General features: G+C 39.1%; 1 protein-coding gene across 1 annotated transcript in view; it reads right to left on the bottom strand.

Annotated features, from left to right (window-relative positions):
- The window catches only part of RBM20 (RNA binding motif protein 20), a 272,827-nt gene extending 256,212 nt beyond the window's left edge, over positions 1–16,615 (bottom strand). The window contains 1 exon segment of the mRNA XM_029610357.1: positions 16,294–16,615. Within this exon segment, the coding sequence (XP_029466217.1) occupies positions 16,294–16,409 (116 nt within the window). The 5' untranslated portion in view covers positions 16,410–16,615.
- Positions 16,616–17,412: the final 797 nt, after the last annotated feature.

Below are 17,412 nucleotides of genomic sequence, written 5' to 3'. Positions count from 1 at the left end.
TGTAACTACAGCAAGGGTTATTTTTCCCTATGTGCAACACCTTGCACTTGTCCACGTGTGTCCCTATGTGCAACACCTTGCACTTGTCCACATCCATGACCCTCAGCTATAGAATTAACTAATCAGAAAAGGCGGAGTGGGGGTGGGGTCCTATCATCAACTTCCAACTCCCCCTTCTCCAACACCACTCAACATCAATGAAAGCAATCATGATAGGGAGAATTTTGACTAGGCTGGAAGACGGCAAGCTAGACCAAAGAATCCCATGTTTTGTAACTCAGTAGTCTTCACCTTCTTGGGTTTGTTTTGGTTTTTTTTGGGGAGGGGGGGGGTTTAAGGATTTTACACATTTGGAAGTTACAAAAGCTTGAGGGCACCTGCAGCTGTGGAGCTAAATATCTTGTCATCCAAAGCAGTAACTGCTATTAAAATACACAGCAAATTGAAGTTTGATTTTCATGCTTGGAAGAGGCAACAAGAAAACTACTGGAAAAACAGGACATTTGAAAGGCAACTCTTCATCTATTCAGTCCAAAATTGGGAGAGCATCTGAACCCCCCTAAACCCCAGGCAAACATGACCTATCTGTCCACTCATCATCTGTCCATACATCATCCCTTATTAGTGAACTGCTTCACTGCTTGTAAGTGAGCTCTGTTAGCCCTCAACACACACATTTAAAAGGCAACATCAGATACACTGCTAAAACACAAAGTGAAAGGTTGTTCATCACATCTAACTGTTCCAAGTTCTCTTTCCTCATTTGTTTTTAATTAAGTTTAAAAATATTGGTGGGTCATCCAGGTATCTAGTCACATATGAAACAGCAGATACCACAGTTGGTGACAATCACCATTCTTGGCTTGGCCAGTTGTGATGACAGAGATACTGCTGACAATGAGCACAGCTCATCATGACATTTAGAGATACCAAGACTCTGAGCAGTTCTGCCAAGAATGACAACTGGCACCACACTACGTTAGCTATAGTGTTGAAAACAAGAGTTGGCAAGTGCCAACCCATTTGCTCTGCTAAAGTTAGTGCTATTTGAATTTTGTTTACTGTGCCATTGGTATATATCTGTACACTCTATTTTATGTAGAGTAGCACACTTTTATCTGAAGATCCATTTATCTTGAAAAATCCTTCCAACCAGGTCCCTGAGAGCCCACAAAGCAGTGGGAAGAAAAGATTTTAAAAAAAAGTTTGATTTCCCCCTTTGCTGGTGTCTCTCTCTAACACCTTCCCCTTCCTTGTAGTCTGATCTGACTCCTCTTCCCACAGCCCGAGTCAACCTAGCTGGGTCCTTTCTCCTACTCTTCCTACTGGTGCTTCTTTTACCTGCTTATTCAATTTAAAGAAGCACCAGCAGGAGGAATTGGTGAAAGAAGCATCGACTTACCAGCTCCGTTCACCAGCTGTTATCAGTTCTAGTTTAATAAATATGTAAGTAAATTGGAAATGGATTCTGTGAGAGGTAGTAGACATGTTCTTTAAAACAGCAGTTCTCAACCCAGTCAGTCAATCTAGTTTCAGGATATCCACAATGTTTATGCATATCGGAAGGAGAGTGTGTATGAAAAATATATCACTAGATCGCTCCCACCTCCCCCGATATTGGGCTCTTCTTGTGATAAAAAAAATTGTCGTTCTGTGAATCTAGCCTTAGATTGCAAGTTCTCTGGGGATAAGGAAATACCCTCAGTACCTGAATGTAATCTATTGTCAAGTACTTGAAAAAGCATAAAAGCAATAAAAAGCAGAATATAAATCAATAAAATTAATAAATAAATACATTTAAGCAGTGGTTTTCAAGGGGCCACTCAGCCTGTCTGATATCTGTAATGATATTTTATCAGGGAGGGGAAAATTTATTTTCAGAATTATTGCTACATTCCCTTGTCGCGCAGAAAAAAAAAGTCCACAAGACAAAAGAACGTGGCTGGGGCCTACTACACACGTAGCCCCCAACGAACACTGTATGTTAAGCAGGTGATGTCCAACTACCATTTCAAAACCTTGTCCATACATCAATGGGTGTGACACCTGCTATAGGAATCAGCAGGCGCAATTGGGGATAGCATGTGTGCACTTTACTGGGCTCAGACTGATTGTGGTACTGTTTTTTTCTATTCTGTACTGTTTGAAAATCAATACAAATTCTGCTTAAATAAAAAAGTTTTCACCTTCTACCATGGCCACACTCCTTGATTTGAAAATTCTCTTTCAGAATACCCTTATTAGTAAGCTATTTGTGCTGCATCAATGCTTTATGGAAGTAATTTTGTAACAGCCTACATTGATGTAGAGAGTCTGTGGGTACCTTTTACCTGCAGACTTACTTTTCCCATGAAAATTAGTGTATGTGCATACTTTACCTTTGAAAATCTTCCCACCAAAACTACCAGCAGCAGATACTTACACGTTTATATGTGCAGGTATTTTTTCAATGAGGAGAATACATGAATAACTTTAAAAATGCAAAAAGTACAGGCAAAATTCAAAATCTTGCCCCCCCCCCGTATGCCAGTTCACACTGCGGATAAAAGTTATTGAAGTAAGTGCATACAGATCTTACGCTCAGTGAGGGTGGACAATTTTATAAAAAGCTATTTCTGGAGGTAATTTTGCACTATTTTACCCAAGAAGGCGGCTTGTAAAATTACCCTCCCTATGCATTATACAAGAAAGGAAACATAACAGGATTTTTTAACTGGCAACTGAATTATCAAAAAAAAATTGCTAACACCTCTGCATAAAGAGCCTCAGAACATCTCTTCAAGTTCATGATTTATACTCCTCCCAGCATAAATCCTATAAATAAAACTGCGTTAATATTCCCAACCTCTGAACAGCATAGAGACAATGGTAAACAAAACAAAAGAGCACCTCCCATTCATAAAGTGTCAAACCTAAACAGCAGCTCTGCAAGCCATAAAGTTACCACCAGACCTTATTCTCTCATGAGTCACAGACTGCTGAGGTCGCCTCTTTTTTGAATATTAGACTAGCTAACCAAAATATTTGTGTTACTGAGTAGCGGAAAACCCTATTCCAACTCACTGCACATGCAGCTGTATAAGGGCAACGAAATCACACAAAAACCGTACTCATTGTGGAATGCAATTCCAACTACATATAATTCCTACAGATACAAATATCTCCAAATTTCCTTTCACCCTTGCTCAACCTAGTGTTGAGCAACAAACCCCTATCTGCCCAATGGAGAGCTTCTAACTGTAGTAATATATCCCAACTATAAAGTTCTACAAAATAGGTTATACAGCATATTGAATCTCTTATAAGGCTAAATTACAGCCAGATATGTGGTCATCCGGATATAATTAGCTGGATATAAAAGGGCCGTTTTGTGCTCAGAAATAGGTCTAAAGAGGGAACCAGGTACCAAGTTGCCCAGTTACCTAAAATTTGAGGCCCAAGGCCTGCCTCCCAAGCAAAGGATTGTATTACTGAAACAGAGAAGAGAGCTTGGAGAAGAGACGACTGAGGGGAAGAGACGACAGCTTGGAGAAGAGACGACAGTTTGGACGACGAGAAGCTTGGAGAAGAGACGACAGCGGGGGGATATGATAGAGGTGTTTAAAATCATGAGAGGTCTAGAACGGGTAGATGTGAATTGGTTATTTACTCTTTCGGATAGTAGAAAGACTAGGGGGCACTCCATGAAGTTAGCATGGGGCACATTTAAAACTAATCGGAGAAAGTTCTTTTTTACTCAACGCACAATTAAACTCTGGAATTTATTGCCAGAGGATGTGGTTAGTGCAGTTAGTATAGCTGTGTTTAAAAAAGGATTGGATAAGTTCTTGGAGGAGAAGTCCATTACCTGCTATTAAGTTCACCTAGAAAAAATTTATTTATTATTATTTATTTATTTATTATTAGAAAAATTTATGGAACATTGACCTGAGGTGATATCTGGTTTGGTGTCTTCTCAAAAAGGCACAAAAGACACTATTACATTCTGAGCATAATTTTTTTAGGTATGGAAATAAGGCTGGGAATTTCTCAGCCAATGTGGTAAAGATGTGGTAAGGAAAAAACTTTCATAGAGCAGATTGGAACATAGCATGGTTCGATAGCCATCAAAAAGAAGGATATTTATGAGGTCTTCAAATCTTTCTATGAGGCACTACACAAGGAAGATAGAGTAGGAGGTGCAGAGGAGAAAAATCTCATTTTTGAAGATTTATTTCTGCCCAGGATTACGGAGAGTCAATTAGAATTCTTGAACAGACCTTTACAGGCTTCTGAAATTCTTAATGTGATTGGAACTAGTAAATCCAGGAAGCCTCCAGGCCCAGATGGCCTTTCCTATGATTATGTTAAGATTCTACGTAATCAACTGGTTGGACCAATGAGTAGAGTGTTTTCTGAACTCTCCAGCAAGGGTCCTTCCTGCAAGATTTTAGCAAAGCCTACATCACAGTCCTTGCTAAACCCAGAAAGAATCCCCATGCTCCCTTCTTCCTATAGGCCGACATCTTTGCTAAATTATTTAAACGTTTTTGCCAAGATATTGACAGATAGATTAATTTTGATTTTACCATCAATCATCTCCTGACATCAAGTGGATTTTGTCAAGGGAAGAACAGCTGGTACTCATACAGTAAAACTGATTATTGCAATAACCATGTGTAAGGCACAGAACACACCAGCTTTGACATAAGATCATAAGAAATTGTCATACTGGGTCAGACCAAGGGTCCATCAAGCCCAGCATCCTATTTCCAAATACCCAAACACTAAGTAAATCCCATGCTACTGATGCCAGTAATAGCAGTGGCTATTCTCGAAGGCAACTCGATTAATAGTAGTTAATGGCCTTCTCCAAGAACTTATCCAAATCTTTTTTAAACACAGCTACACTAACTGTACTAACCATATCCTCTGGCAACAAATTTCAGAGCTTAATTGTGCATTGAGTGAAAAAGAATTTTCTCCAATTAGTTTTAAATGTGCTATTTGCTAACTTCATAGAGTGCACCCTAGTCCTTCTATTATCCGAAAAATTTAAATAACTGATTCACGTTTACCCATTGTAGACCTCTCATGATTTTAAAGAGCTCTATCATATCCCCCCTCAGCCTTCTCTTTTCCAAGCTGAACAGTCCTAACCTCTTTAGCCTTTCCTCATATGGGAGCTATTCCATCCCCTTTATCATTTTGGTCACACTTCTCTGTCCCTTCTTCATTGCAACTATATCTTATTTGAGATGCGGTGACCAGAATTGTACGTAGTACTCAAGGTGCGGTTTCACCATGGAATGATGCAGAGGCATTTTGACATTTTCTGTTTTATTCACCATTCCCTTACTAATAATTTCTAACATTCTGTTTACTTTTTTGACTACCATAGCACACTGAGCCGACAATTTCAATATATTATCCACTATGACGCCAAGATCTTTTTCCTGGGTGGTAACTCCTAATATGGAACCTAACATCGTGTAACTACAGCATGGATTATTTTTCCCTATATGCATTACCTTGCATATGTCCACATTAAATTTCATTTGCCATTTGGATGCCCAATCTTCCAGTCTCGCAAAGTCCCTCCTGCAATTGATCATAATCCACTTGTGATTTAACTACTCTGAATAATTTTGTATCATCTGCAAATTTGATTACCTCACTCGTTGCATTCCTTTCCAGATCATTTATAAATATATTGAAAAGCACTGGTCCAAGTATAAATTCCTGAGGGACTCCACTACTTACACTTTTCCACTGAGAAAATTGACCATTTAATCCTACTCTCTGTTTCTGTCTTTTAACCAGTTTGTAATCCATGAAAGGACACGGCCTCCTATCCCTTGACTTTTTAGTTTTCTTAGAAGCCTCCCTTGAGGGACTTTGTCAAACACCTTCTGAAAATCCAAATACACTATATCTACTGGTTCACCTTATCCACATGTTTATTAACCCCTTCAAAAAAATGAAGCAGATTTGTGAGGCAAGGCTTGGGTAAATCCATGCTATGTTCCATTAGACCATGTCTTTCTACATGCTCTGTGATTTTAATCTTTAGAATAGTTTCACTATTTTTCCCCGGCACTGAAGTCAAGCTCACTGGTCTATAGTTTCCTAGATTGCCCCTGGAGCCCTTTTTAAATATTGGGGTTACATTGGCCTCCCTCCAGTCTTCAGATACAATGGTTGATTTTAATGATAGGTTACAAATATTAACTAATAGATTTGAATTCCTTCAGAACCCTGAGGTACACACCAAGCATTCAAGGTGATTTGCTATTCTTTAGTTTTGTCAATCTGGCCTACTACATCTTCTAGATTCACAGTGATTTGGTTCAGTTCATCTGACTTATCACCCTTGAAAACCATCTCTAGGACCGGTATCTCCCCAACATCCTCATTAGTAAACACAGAAGCAAAGAATTAATTTAGACTTTCTGCAATGGCTTTATCTTCCCTAAGAGCCCCTTTAACCCCTCGGTCATCTAACGGGCCAACTGACTCCCTCACAGGTTTCTTGCTTCGGATATATTTTAAAAGGTTTTTATTGTGAGTTTTGCCTCTACAGCCAACTTCATTGCAAATTCTCTCTTAGCCTACCTTACCAATGTTTTACACTTAGGAAAAAGCATAAGCATTGTCAAGTTATCTTCTTCAGATGAATCCTTCCAATTTTGAAAGGATTTTTTTTGGCTAAAATAGCCTCTTTCACCTCACCTTTTTACCATGCCAGTAATCGTTTTGCCTTCCTCCCACCTTTCTTAATACATGGAATGCATTTGGACTGCACTGCTAAGATTGTATTTTTAAACAATGTTTACACTTGTTCACTTTTAACCTTTGCAGCTGCATCTTTCGCCTTTTTCTATTTTCCTCATTTTATCAAAGTTTCCCTTTTGAAAATTTAGTGTTAGAGCTGTAGATTTACATATTATCTCCCTTCCAGTCATTAGTTCATATTTGATCATGTTATGATCATCATTGCCAAGAGGCCCCACCACCGTTATCTTTCTCACCAAATCCTGCGTTCCACTAATAGATCTGCATGTTACAATTTCAGCTGTTATGCAGCTTCACCGTACCCTATGATGCCCCCCTACCAGCAGCGGCCTCTGGAGAGCCCCACTCAGAACTATCCTCACTATCTCATCCCTGGTCTCATGACTCATGTCTTGAAGCCTCTCCTCCACCAGGGGACCTCAACAAGTATACTCTTTAGGCCGGCCAAGCTTCTCTTCTCTATTCTCGCGCTGCTCTGGTCTCTGCCGTATGCAATGCAGCCCTGCTATAGCCACCTTGTAGGTTCATGGAGTTACCTTTTGTTCCTTGTCCTGCCTGTCTTTCTTGCTACATTTCCTCTAGCCTTACCTTGTGGCCATCCAGCCTTCTGCTCCTTGCCTTGCCATCATCCAACCTTCCTACTCCTTGTACCCATCTGGCCTTCTTGCTCCTTGCTTTGCCTTGTCTTCCGACCTTCTCGATCTTTGCCACGTCTTGCGGCCTTCGGGCCTTCTGCCACCTGTGGCTTCATTCTGTTACCCAGTGGCCTTCGGGCTATATCTCTAACTGCCTCTGCGCGTATTCGTTCTGTGTTCTGTATTGACTTGCTCAGCCTCTGTTCTATCTTGTTCCACTCCTGTCCTAATCTGGTGTTGCATCCTGTCCCTGTTCACAGACCCTGCCTTGCTTGTTCTAGCCTGTCTTCAGCTTTGCCGTATCCAGTTTGTCCACAGCCTTTCCTGGTCCAGCCTGTCTACAACTTCACCTAACCCAGAATATTCATTACCTTGCCTGATCCAGCCTGTTCTCAGAATTCCCATGTACTGCCACTGAACTGGACTCCTACTGGCCCCTAGCACCCAAAGGCCCAACCTGCAGGGAATGCGGATATCTAGGGAGAAGACTGTCCTATATCCCATCCTGCTGTCCTGCGCTACCCCTTGAGCGATGTTCCCTGAACAGGGAGCGTGTAATACTATAATTTAATTTGAGTTCTTCAGAACTCTTGGGTGTATATGGTCTGCTCCAGATCATTTGCTACTCTTTAATTTGTCAATCTGCCTTAATACATATTGCAGCTTCACGATGATTTGTATCAGTTCTTCTGAATCATTGTTTTTATTATTTTTTTATATTCTGCTTTTCAGCACTTTAAAGCAGATTACATAGTTTCCAGCATGGGTATATCCCCAACATCCTCTTCAGTAAACACCAAAGCAAATAATTCATTCAGTCTTTCCAAGATAGCCTTATCTTCCCTAAATGCCCCTTTAACCAGTCGATCATCTAACAATCCAATCAATGGATTCCTGCTTTAGATATATTTGTAAAAGTTTTTATTGAGGAGGTTTTTCCTCTAAGGCCAGCTTCTTTTCAAATTCTCTTTTAGCCATCTGTATCAATGTTTTACATCTAACTTGCCAAGGCTTATGCTTTTTCCTATTTTCCTCAAATGGATCCTTTTTCCAATTTTTGAAATAAGTTCTATCCTTCAGTAATGTTTACATTATTTTGCCCACCACCAATATCAAACTAACAGGTCTGGAGCTTTCCACTTTGTTCCCACCAATGAGGAGTGGTACTACATCTGCATCTCGTTTTTTTGGCAATTCTTCTGCTGAAGTGGCAAGTTGAACGGAGCTGTAAAGTAGTAGCATCAGCATCTCCTTTGAGCTCCTTCAGTACTCTAGGACAGTGGTTCTCAACCAGTGTGTCGCCAAAAATTTGACATTGCAAGCCTATGCTTTCTAGAACAGCCACATGTGCTTGCTGCTTGAGGAGAATGCAGAGTAAGGAGCTGGTACTTAAAATTCCTCATCACCACTCAAACCTGGCAATCACTGCCACCACCAATCCAAGCCAGAATTGTAGCAGGCATGCAGTATCCTGTCCCCAACTTCCTGCCGCACCTCCCCCTCCCCCTAGCTTCTTAGAATTTCAGTTTCTCTCTGTATGCTTGTTTATAATTTATGGTCCTTTATTCTGTATTAGGTCTGCATTCTGCATGTTTGACAGAGGTGAGGGATTCTGCTAACCAGGATGTAGATTCTGTGTAAGAACCTAGAGTAGTCTGGCTTTCTTTGTTTTTCCAATAGTAAGTGTTTAGTATTCTATATCTGCAGTCTTGCTTTTTCATAGGTAAGGTTGTTGCTGTTCGAGTCCTGGGTGTTAGTGCTCTTATGGTGTGGCTGGTTTAATATATAATTTCTAAATGTCTTTTTAGCAGGTTTTCATGTTATTTCACAAAGTGGCTGGCAGGGAAGGGATTCTGAAGTACTTTTACTGAGGGAATATCAGAATTTGAATATATTTTTGTATGGTGCGTTGAAAGGGGAAATTTCCTAACTCTACCACATATAAAATCCAGAAAAGGTCAGAATTTTCTGGAGGTTGTCAGTGAAATGCATGAGAGTTTGCCTTATGCATATGCAGCGCAGTTTTGCGATATCAGTCCCAAATTTCTCACTGATGCAGTAAGCAAGGATTAAAATTTTTGTGAAAAAACAATAATATTTTATAAGCAATTACTGAAATTAAAAAACGGTATCTTTCTCCTGCATCATTTTCAACAATAAAATATCTAGGATTTTTTTTTTTTTTTAGTATAGCTTTAAATGTAGTGTGCAATATGTCATGCACTTGAGCATCATCTGTCAGGTGTGTCATAATGGAAAAAAGGTTGAGAACCACTGCTCTAGGATATAGCCCATCAGGTGCCATAGCCCTGTCTATTTTCAATTATACCACTACGCTGAATATTATCTATTCAGCACATGGCAATATGTCCACCCCACAGCTCCTTATATCCTTGCCTTTTGCCTTTGGTTCACCCTCTCTTTCTAGCAAGAATAGCAAGCAAAAGAATTTAAGATATCTGCTTTCTTCTCATCCTTGTTGGTCTTCACTAAACACTTTAGTTCTTACTATTCCCCTTTTAGTCTTCCTCTTTTCACTTACATATCTAAAGAAAGTTGTATCCTCTGCCTTTATAGACAGAACAATATACTCCAGTCTAACCTCACCACGACTCCTTTGTTTCTCCTAATGATTTTGCTTCTCCTCCTTCTATACCTACGTTTTCAGAATACTTATTTGTATTTTTTTTTTCAATTTTATCTTTATTAAATTTTTGTTATATAAATAAAAAAGAAAAAAGGTCAAATCTAGTAACTGCCTTAAAAAGTACAGTATAATAATGTTTTCTTATAATATGCCTTTCATAGCTGGATTATAATTTGTATAGCACATACCAGTTGTATGCAGCGTTGTACAAAGAAAATCACTACTACTTGGAGTTTACAAGACAGACAAGACACAAGATATGACAAGAAACAAATAAGAGGCTTTGAGCTAAGGCAGCAAGGCCATGACCAAGCACCCTTTACAAATTTATTCTTCATAAATATGCTTGCAGCCACTTCCAGGATGGAAGGTCTCATTCTCAGTTTTTGAACCTTGATCCATAGGACAGCTTCTATTGATGTGATTACAATATTTTACCCAATAAAGTTGCTTATTCCCCTGAACCCTGCAGCTGTAATCTCAGGCAGTCAGTGGGAGAGCAAACAACTCAGGAGCACTCCTGGACTGCAGTTTCCTGATCGCAGCAGGGAAAATCAACTCCTTTTCACACTGTAAACCTGAGCCAGGAAACAAAATCTACTGCAAGGTGAAACTCAATAAATGGGTTTCAGAGAATAAGAGGCACATGGGCCAAACAGCTCCCAGGAACTGTCTTTCCCAAACATATTTCTTGAACAAAATTCAAAGAATTAAATGGAGGCATTCTAATCTTTTTAAATGCAAGTATCTACATTCACTGTCGTTCCTTCAGCTGTCCGATGCGACAATAAGTTGCACACAGATGCTGGCATCTTCTTCCCTGAGGAAAACTCAAAAGCCTCACTTTTAGCTCCAGTCCACTCACTCACTCATTTCAGATTCCTTTCTCTGGGATTTTGATACCTCAATCTTTGCGCTTATCAGCAACCAAACACTTTACTGTATGTAGAGAGCTGCATTACATTTACAATTGTCATAACAACTTAGTGGCCTAAATATACATACCAGGGTTAATAAATGTGCTGGAACAGAAGCAGTGCCTACATGTTGGTATCTGCAGTAAGCAGAGCTTAAAGATTGTTTATCTAGAGATGCTCCAGGAATGCATGGTAAGTAGATCAGCTCACTGTTATCATAAATCCATGTTTCCACTTCTGCCTGACTCCGACAGTAAAAGAAACCTTCTGTCTCACTGACAGCAAGAATAATTTATATACATCTTGAATTTATCCCACTGAATAGCACTCTTCCTAAAGACAAATACAAAAAGGAAATACCCTCAATAGTTTTAATTTTTGCTTCCTTTAAATTTGATTCTAGAGCAATAAATAACATTACTTTATATTTATATTATTTATACTTTATATTATTTCTCTCTCCCATGTGTTCATTTTATGAATTTTTGTAATCTGTTTCATACTGGTGGAAAGAATCAATAAAAATGTTACAATGTGGGTGTGTGTATATATATATATATATATATAAAATAACTTATTATGCCTGCACTCAATGCCTCACGTCTTAGTTTTATGATAAGTTCAAGGGGCTTGAATACTAACAAACAAGGCAGAGAGAGAAATGTTACTGCTCTGCATACACTTTCTTACTATTAACGGCCCCAAAATTACTGAAGCCCACTATAAGAAAAATTCACCTCATGCATAATCATTTTGGACATCCTGAAAACCCAAATGGCTATGGGTTCCCCAAGAAAGATTTGGGAAGCACTGGCAATATTTTAAAAACAAAATGAGTAACAACGAGCTGTAATAGGTTGCATTCATTTCAGTGCTTTGTGATGGTAAAGGTATAGCCAAGTTATTTCTTAGTGCATCAGAAATCAAGGTTTCAACATTTTTAATGTGTCCAGTGCAAACTGACTTCTTTTCTGGTAAAAAAAAAAAAAAAAAGAAATTAAAAATAAGTTATTTAGGATTATCCACAGCCATTTAAAATTTGTCTCTTTAATAAGCAGTAGCTTTTCTCTGTTCTGACTGAAAATTCAAACAAATGTCCAGAATCTTTCAAGAAAACTAGCAGAGCAGAACATATTTAACAGAATATATCAATGATGTAACAAATTTAGATTTATTTTTCTGCTCCAGTACTCCTGTCAACTGATTATATGACTGTAGATTAATATTAATTTGATTTATATTCCTCTTTTCAGGCACTTCAAAGTGGATTAAATTCCGGTACTGTAGGAATGCACCCATAACCTTAATATAATATTTTATCTACTTACAATAATTTATATTCCATTTCATTACAAAAATTGAGGTGAATTACAACATAGCCAAACCAGCATATTTGCAATGGTTAATATTATTACAGCAGACGACAATGCATCTCTTCCTGCGTCTTCTTACAATAACGCACAGCACACCAATGTAGCCTTTCCTGGATATTTTTACAATAATGTACAGCACAAGGCGTAATCCTGAGCTTTAGTTTTGAAAGTGAGCAAAACACTTGTATGAGCGATTGCTCATGTAGGAGCTTCCCTTCTTGATAAAAGAGCAGGGTTTTTTTTATTCAAGACAGCACCAATAAAATAAAAGTTAATTCCATTTTACAAATCACAACCCTAAACAGGTGGAGTTTTCAGAGTTTGAGTGGATTATTTTTCCTTCACTGGTTTACTTTCTAATCTTTAGAAACAATTTGCTTTGATTAGAATTGTGGGAAATGTATATCATAAGATGTTTTTATAGAGATATTCTGTTTTTTTTATGGTCCTTGAGCTTGACAGTCAGTGTATCTAGTTTTCTGTCCTATTAAGCTCTAATTGACTATTTCTCTATGTATGTGGCTTGTATTCAAGCCCATTTTGTGTTCGTTGCCATGTATCTAACATATGTACATGTATTTTCCTGTGTATTTAAAAATGTCACAAAAGTCATAAAAATCATAACTAAGTCAGAAGAGCTTTTTCTTTGGAAATAGAAAGGTGAAAGATTTTTACCTGTTATACAACATTAAAATGTATACAGCTTTAAAGGCAAAAAAATAAAATAAAACCACTGATACAAAGATACAAAATCAGTTGTGTAGCTAAATATGAAACTCGATCATTCTTAATAACTAATGGCCGCATACAGCAAACAGCGGCCCTCAGATTATCTTCCGCAGTTCTCACCAACACAAATCGCTTCTAGAAATGTCACCTCACAGCAGAACGACAAAAAAAAATCATTTCTTGAATTCTATGAATCATATACAAAATAATGAACATCTAGAGTTTTTAATTCATTCACTTATGTTAAAGTGTTCTTTCAGGCTGTTTTCCCTTGAGCTGAGGAATTAACTGCTAGCACACTTAAAATAGAATTTTCTCACTTATCTGCATTAAAAACTGCACAATCATTCCCCACCCACCCGCCAAGAAAATAAAGTATATTAAAAAAAAAAAACCACTCACTGTAAAAGAAGGATATGAATTATAATGTAAACACGGCTGCAGAGATTAAATTATGCAAACGCTGCATCAAATAACATGATCAAGTTCCATGCCATACAAGGATGTGTTCAATATTTATACTTTGCCGTAATATTAGAACAGATCAGGGCCCCTGTATTCTTAAATCATTCAGATCAAGAGGGGATTTAGACAGTTATCACACTGTTTCTATGCAGTACTTACTATTAGTTATTAAAAATTCACCACGAGTTAAACCATCAACAGCTTATGTTATACACAGTAGCTAAGGGTTATAAATTATAACTAAAGATTCTAGATTCACAGTGTAAAATTTTAATGTGCTGACAATTCATGTATATTTTCAAGCTGCTCCCAAAAAAGGCATCATTACGTAGGTTTGCTCTTGCATTACAGAACTATAATGGAAATGTTATTGTAATTTCAATATGTTGTACATCACTTTGGGTGAATAATAAAAGTAATTAACAAAATATAATAAAATAAAAGCAAGTCTTAAAGGCTTCCCTGCTTCTTAAATCACTAAACCCTTGTCAATAGAGTAGCTCAAAATTTCCTGTCAACTATTGCTTTCGTGTATATACAAATAAATATACATGCCTACATTTCAGCACAAACTGTGTATGTACTATGGAATACATTGATTTGAAATTATTATAGCTTCATGCCACTAGGCACAATATTAATGAATGAGCAAATAAAATCATTAAAACATTGATTTTGCCTCCAGTTGCCTTATGTTTATTGGTTAGGAAACTGAGTTTTGTTTTTCTATGTGCACTCAATAGTAACCAATGAATGAAGGTTGTGTTAAAATAACATTACTGCAAATTAACCTGTTTTGTGACAATTAACAGAGAAGGGAATATGTAAAAATACACAAAATCTGCCAAAAACGTTAGTGCACTCTAAATGGAGATCTTTGTTTTCAGTTTTTATTTTATTTTCTCTGGGAATTTGTCAGTATTTATGCAAATACCAAACAGCAGAAAATAAGGTACAAAGAAAAGAGATTAATTTTTCCCCCGATGATTTTCTCAGTTTATAATAAAACTGATAAACTCTTGGAGAAAATAAAATCAAAACTGAAAATCCCTAACTGTAACATCTTTGTTACCATTTATTCTTAAAATATTTCTTTGACCACTAATTTCTATCCTCAAAATCCATAAAGCTTTCTTTTTCTACATCACTGAGATAAAGTTATATATATTTACATAATGAGTAATGTATATTTGTATACATATACTATGCCAAATCATTTATATGCACATGTTTTCACATGAATAAACACATATGTAAGTTTGAATATACATATACTGTTTTATTTCTAACCACAATACTAGAACAAAATAATCCTTGGGGTACCATTCATAGGGGACCTTCATTTTTAGTTTTATTTTATTTTTTTCCTAGGAATCTCAATGTTATATCAGTAGAACAATTACTTTTACACTGATTTTTCTCCGTTTTTGTTATAACACACTGAAATTGCCCAGAACAATTAAATAAAAAGCTAAAAATGAAAGTCCCCGATTCAGAAGGCAAAACTCACTCACTTGCCTTATTTCTTTCGCTAGCAGTTCAGCTTAGGGAAACGAAATGGAGTGACGCCCGTTCAAGGCCGGGGGATCTGCGGACCCGGCTTTTATGCCGAGTAGTGAAATTAAAAAAAAAAAAAGATTTCTTTTAACGAGATCAATGTTATCTTTAGGGAGGCTCACAGCGCTGCAAACCGTACAGATAAACTGCCTGACTCACTAAGGCTTTTCTCCCATTCGGTGTCTAGGGGAGCAAACGCCTTGATGAATCAGGCCCCGGAATTCGCTAACTTGTTGGAAAGGCCGAAGAAGCGAGGGCCGCCCCGTGCTGCACGGGGACGAGGACCCTGGAGAGTCCGAGCCCGGATGGCGCTTCCACCAGCTTTCCTTCCCTGCCTGCCTGACAGCGCCTCTTGATTGTTATTATTATTATTTTTTTTTTTTAATTGCTCAGCTCCCCAGACCCGGCACCGGGAGAGTGGCACAGAGACGGCCCTACGCGCCCGTTCATGGTTTACGTGTAAGGCACGACTAACCGAAGGCCGTTTCCTAACCACGACATCTTCCAGTTGACATTATCTCAGTGCATTTTTAGTTCTTCTTTTTCTTTTATTTTAAGAAAGCATTTGACTTCATTTCCTCCTATTAAAACTATCCGAGCCAAAACGAACATCTTTGACTGCTGGAGTGGGTGGGGGTCGTTAATCCAGGCAACAATTTAACAGCAGGAATATGGGGAGAAGTGTCATGTGCTTAACTTGTTGTTAATTTTTTTTTTTTTTTTTTAGCTCTTCAAGAAAAGTAAACTTACTACAAGTCCGTCTCAAAAGTGGGCAATTTACTAAGATTGTGGAAAAACCAAAAAACACTTGTATTCTGTTCAGTGCCCGGAGGCAAATAAAACAAAACAAAAAAAAAAAAAGTTCAGATTTAAAAAAAAAAAAAAAAAAGGGATGAGGTTGATCGGGAGGACAATCCCGCTATCCGACGAAATTCAGCCGCATGTCACCCTGCAACCTCCGGCCGCAGCGCCGAGGTCCGTGGCTACCGCGCCACCGCCGCCCGACTGGGAAAACAGTAGCCCAGGTGTGTTTAGGGGGCTTGTTTTCTCGTACAACTTCGCCGCAACTAAAACACCGCATGCAAACTGACTCGAGGAACAGAAAAAAAAAAAGAAAGGCAAAGAGGGGGGAGGCGCGTATCCCGGGAACATTGCACCCCCGCCTCCCCGTTAAAGAGAGCCGAAGCCCAACTTACTTTTGCACCAGGTGGGGGAGAGGCTGCGGTCCCCCGGCTCCGGAAGGGTTAGTGGGCGCCTGCCTGCCGTCCCGCTCCGGCTGCTCGGAGTCACTGGCTTCCCGGGCCTGTTTCATGGCAGCAAAGAACCATGCAGCGAAGAGTAAGAATCCGCCTCCTCCTACTGCTGCTGCTGCTGCTTTTACAGATGTTTCTTTCTCGCTCTCTCTATTATTATTATTATTATTACGGATAAGGTCCCTGTGGAGGGTCACCGCGGCTTAGGATGTCCCTTCGTGGCTGACGACTCCCTCCTCCCACATACACTAAAGAGCGGAATGACATGAAGGAGATGAAATGCTGCTCCCGAGCGGGGGGGGGGGGGGGGAGGCGGTAAGGTGACACCGGGAGAGGGGACGGTCAGGCTGCACCGGCCCAGCGTCGAGGGGCAGAGAAAAGCGCGGGAATTGAATGCCCTTAACTTTACCTCAGCGGAGGGCCTGCGGCCTTCCCTGTGACGTAACCTCCCCCCCCAACCCGAACTTGCCCCTGCAGCGAATAAGGGCGCTATGATAATACTTAGAAAACTAATTGTTAGGGAACAATAATTCTTGACCTTTCTGAATAGATGTGTAATCTCCCTGCTGCCTTCTCTGTAAGGAGAAAAGGGCGCTTCAAGGTGACGAGGGGCTATTGCAGACCCCATGGCTGAGGGACTCCACTCTCCCAAATACAGATGCCAACTTTTCCACAGACCATGACTGGACTCTTGAGGGGAGGGGGGAGGGGGGAGAGGGGGAGGGGGGGGGGTTGGCCTGACCCTCTCCTAATTTGCATAACATTTCCCCATTCACCCAGCACCTGCCTTCTTTCTTTCATATAAGCAATTTAGAACTGGGTGGAGCAAGGGTACCAGGCAACCTAGGTTAATCTTACAGCCCTGCACTACAGCCTTTCCCACACACATTAAAAATTATTTATAAATAACAGATTTTATATGAAAAGGACATGCAAAATACAGTCTTCTGAGGTAAAAATATCACTTGCAACATGTATATTATATTTATTTGCACTAGTGTGGCGCCAACCAGAAAACCCTGAAAAAAAAAGATACTTGGAGCCCTATTGCAATGTGTGTTG

This window comes from Rhinatrema bivittatum, chromosome 7 (assembly GCF_901001135.1).
Source record: "Rhinatrema bivittatum chromosome 7, aRhiBiv1.1, whole genome shotgun sequence".
In the NCBI taxonomy this organism is placed as follows: domain Eukaryota; kingdom Metazoa; phylum Chordata; class Amphibia; order Gymnophiona; family Rhinatrematidae; genus Rhinatrema; species Rhinatrema bivittatum.
The sequence above is the reverse complement of the archived record's forward strand: the minus strand, read 5'-3'. Positions and strand labels throughout refer to the sequence as shown.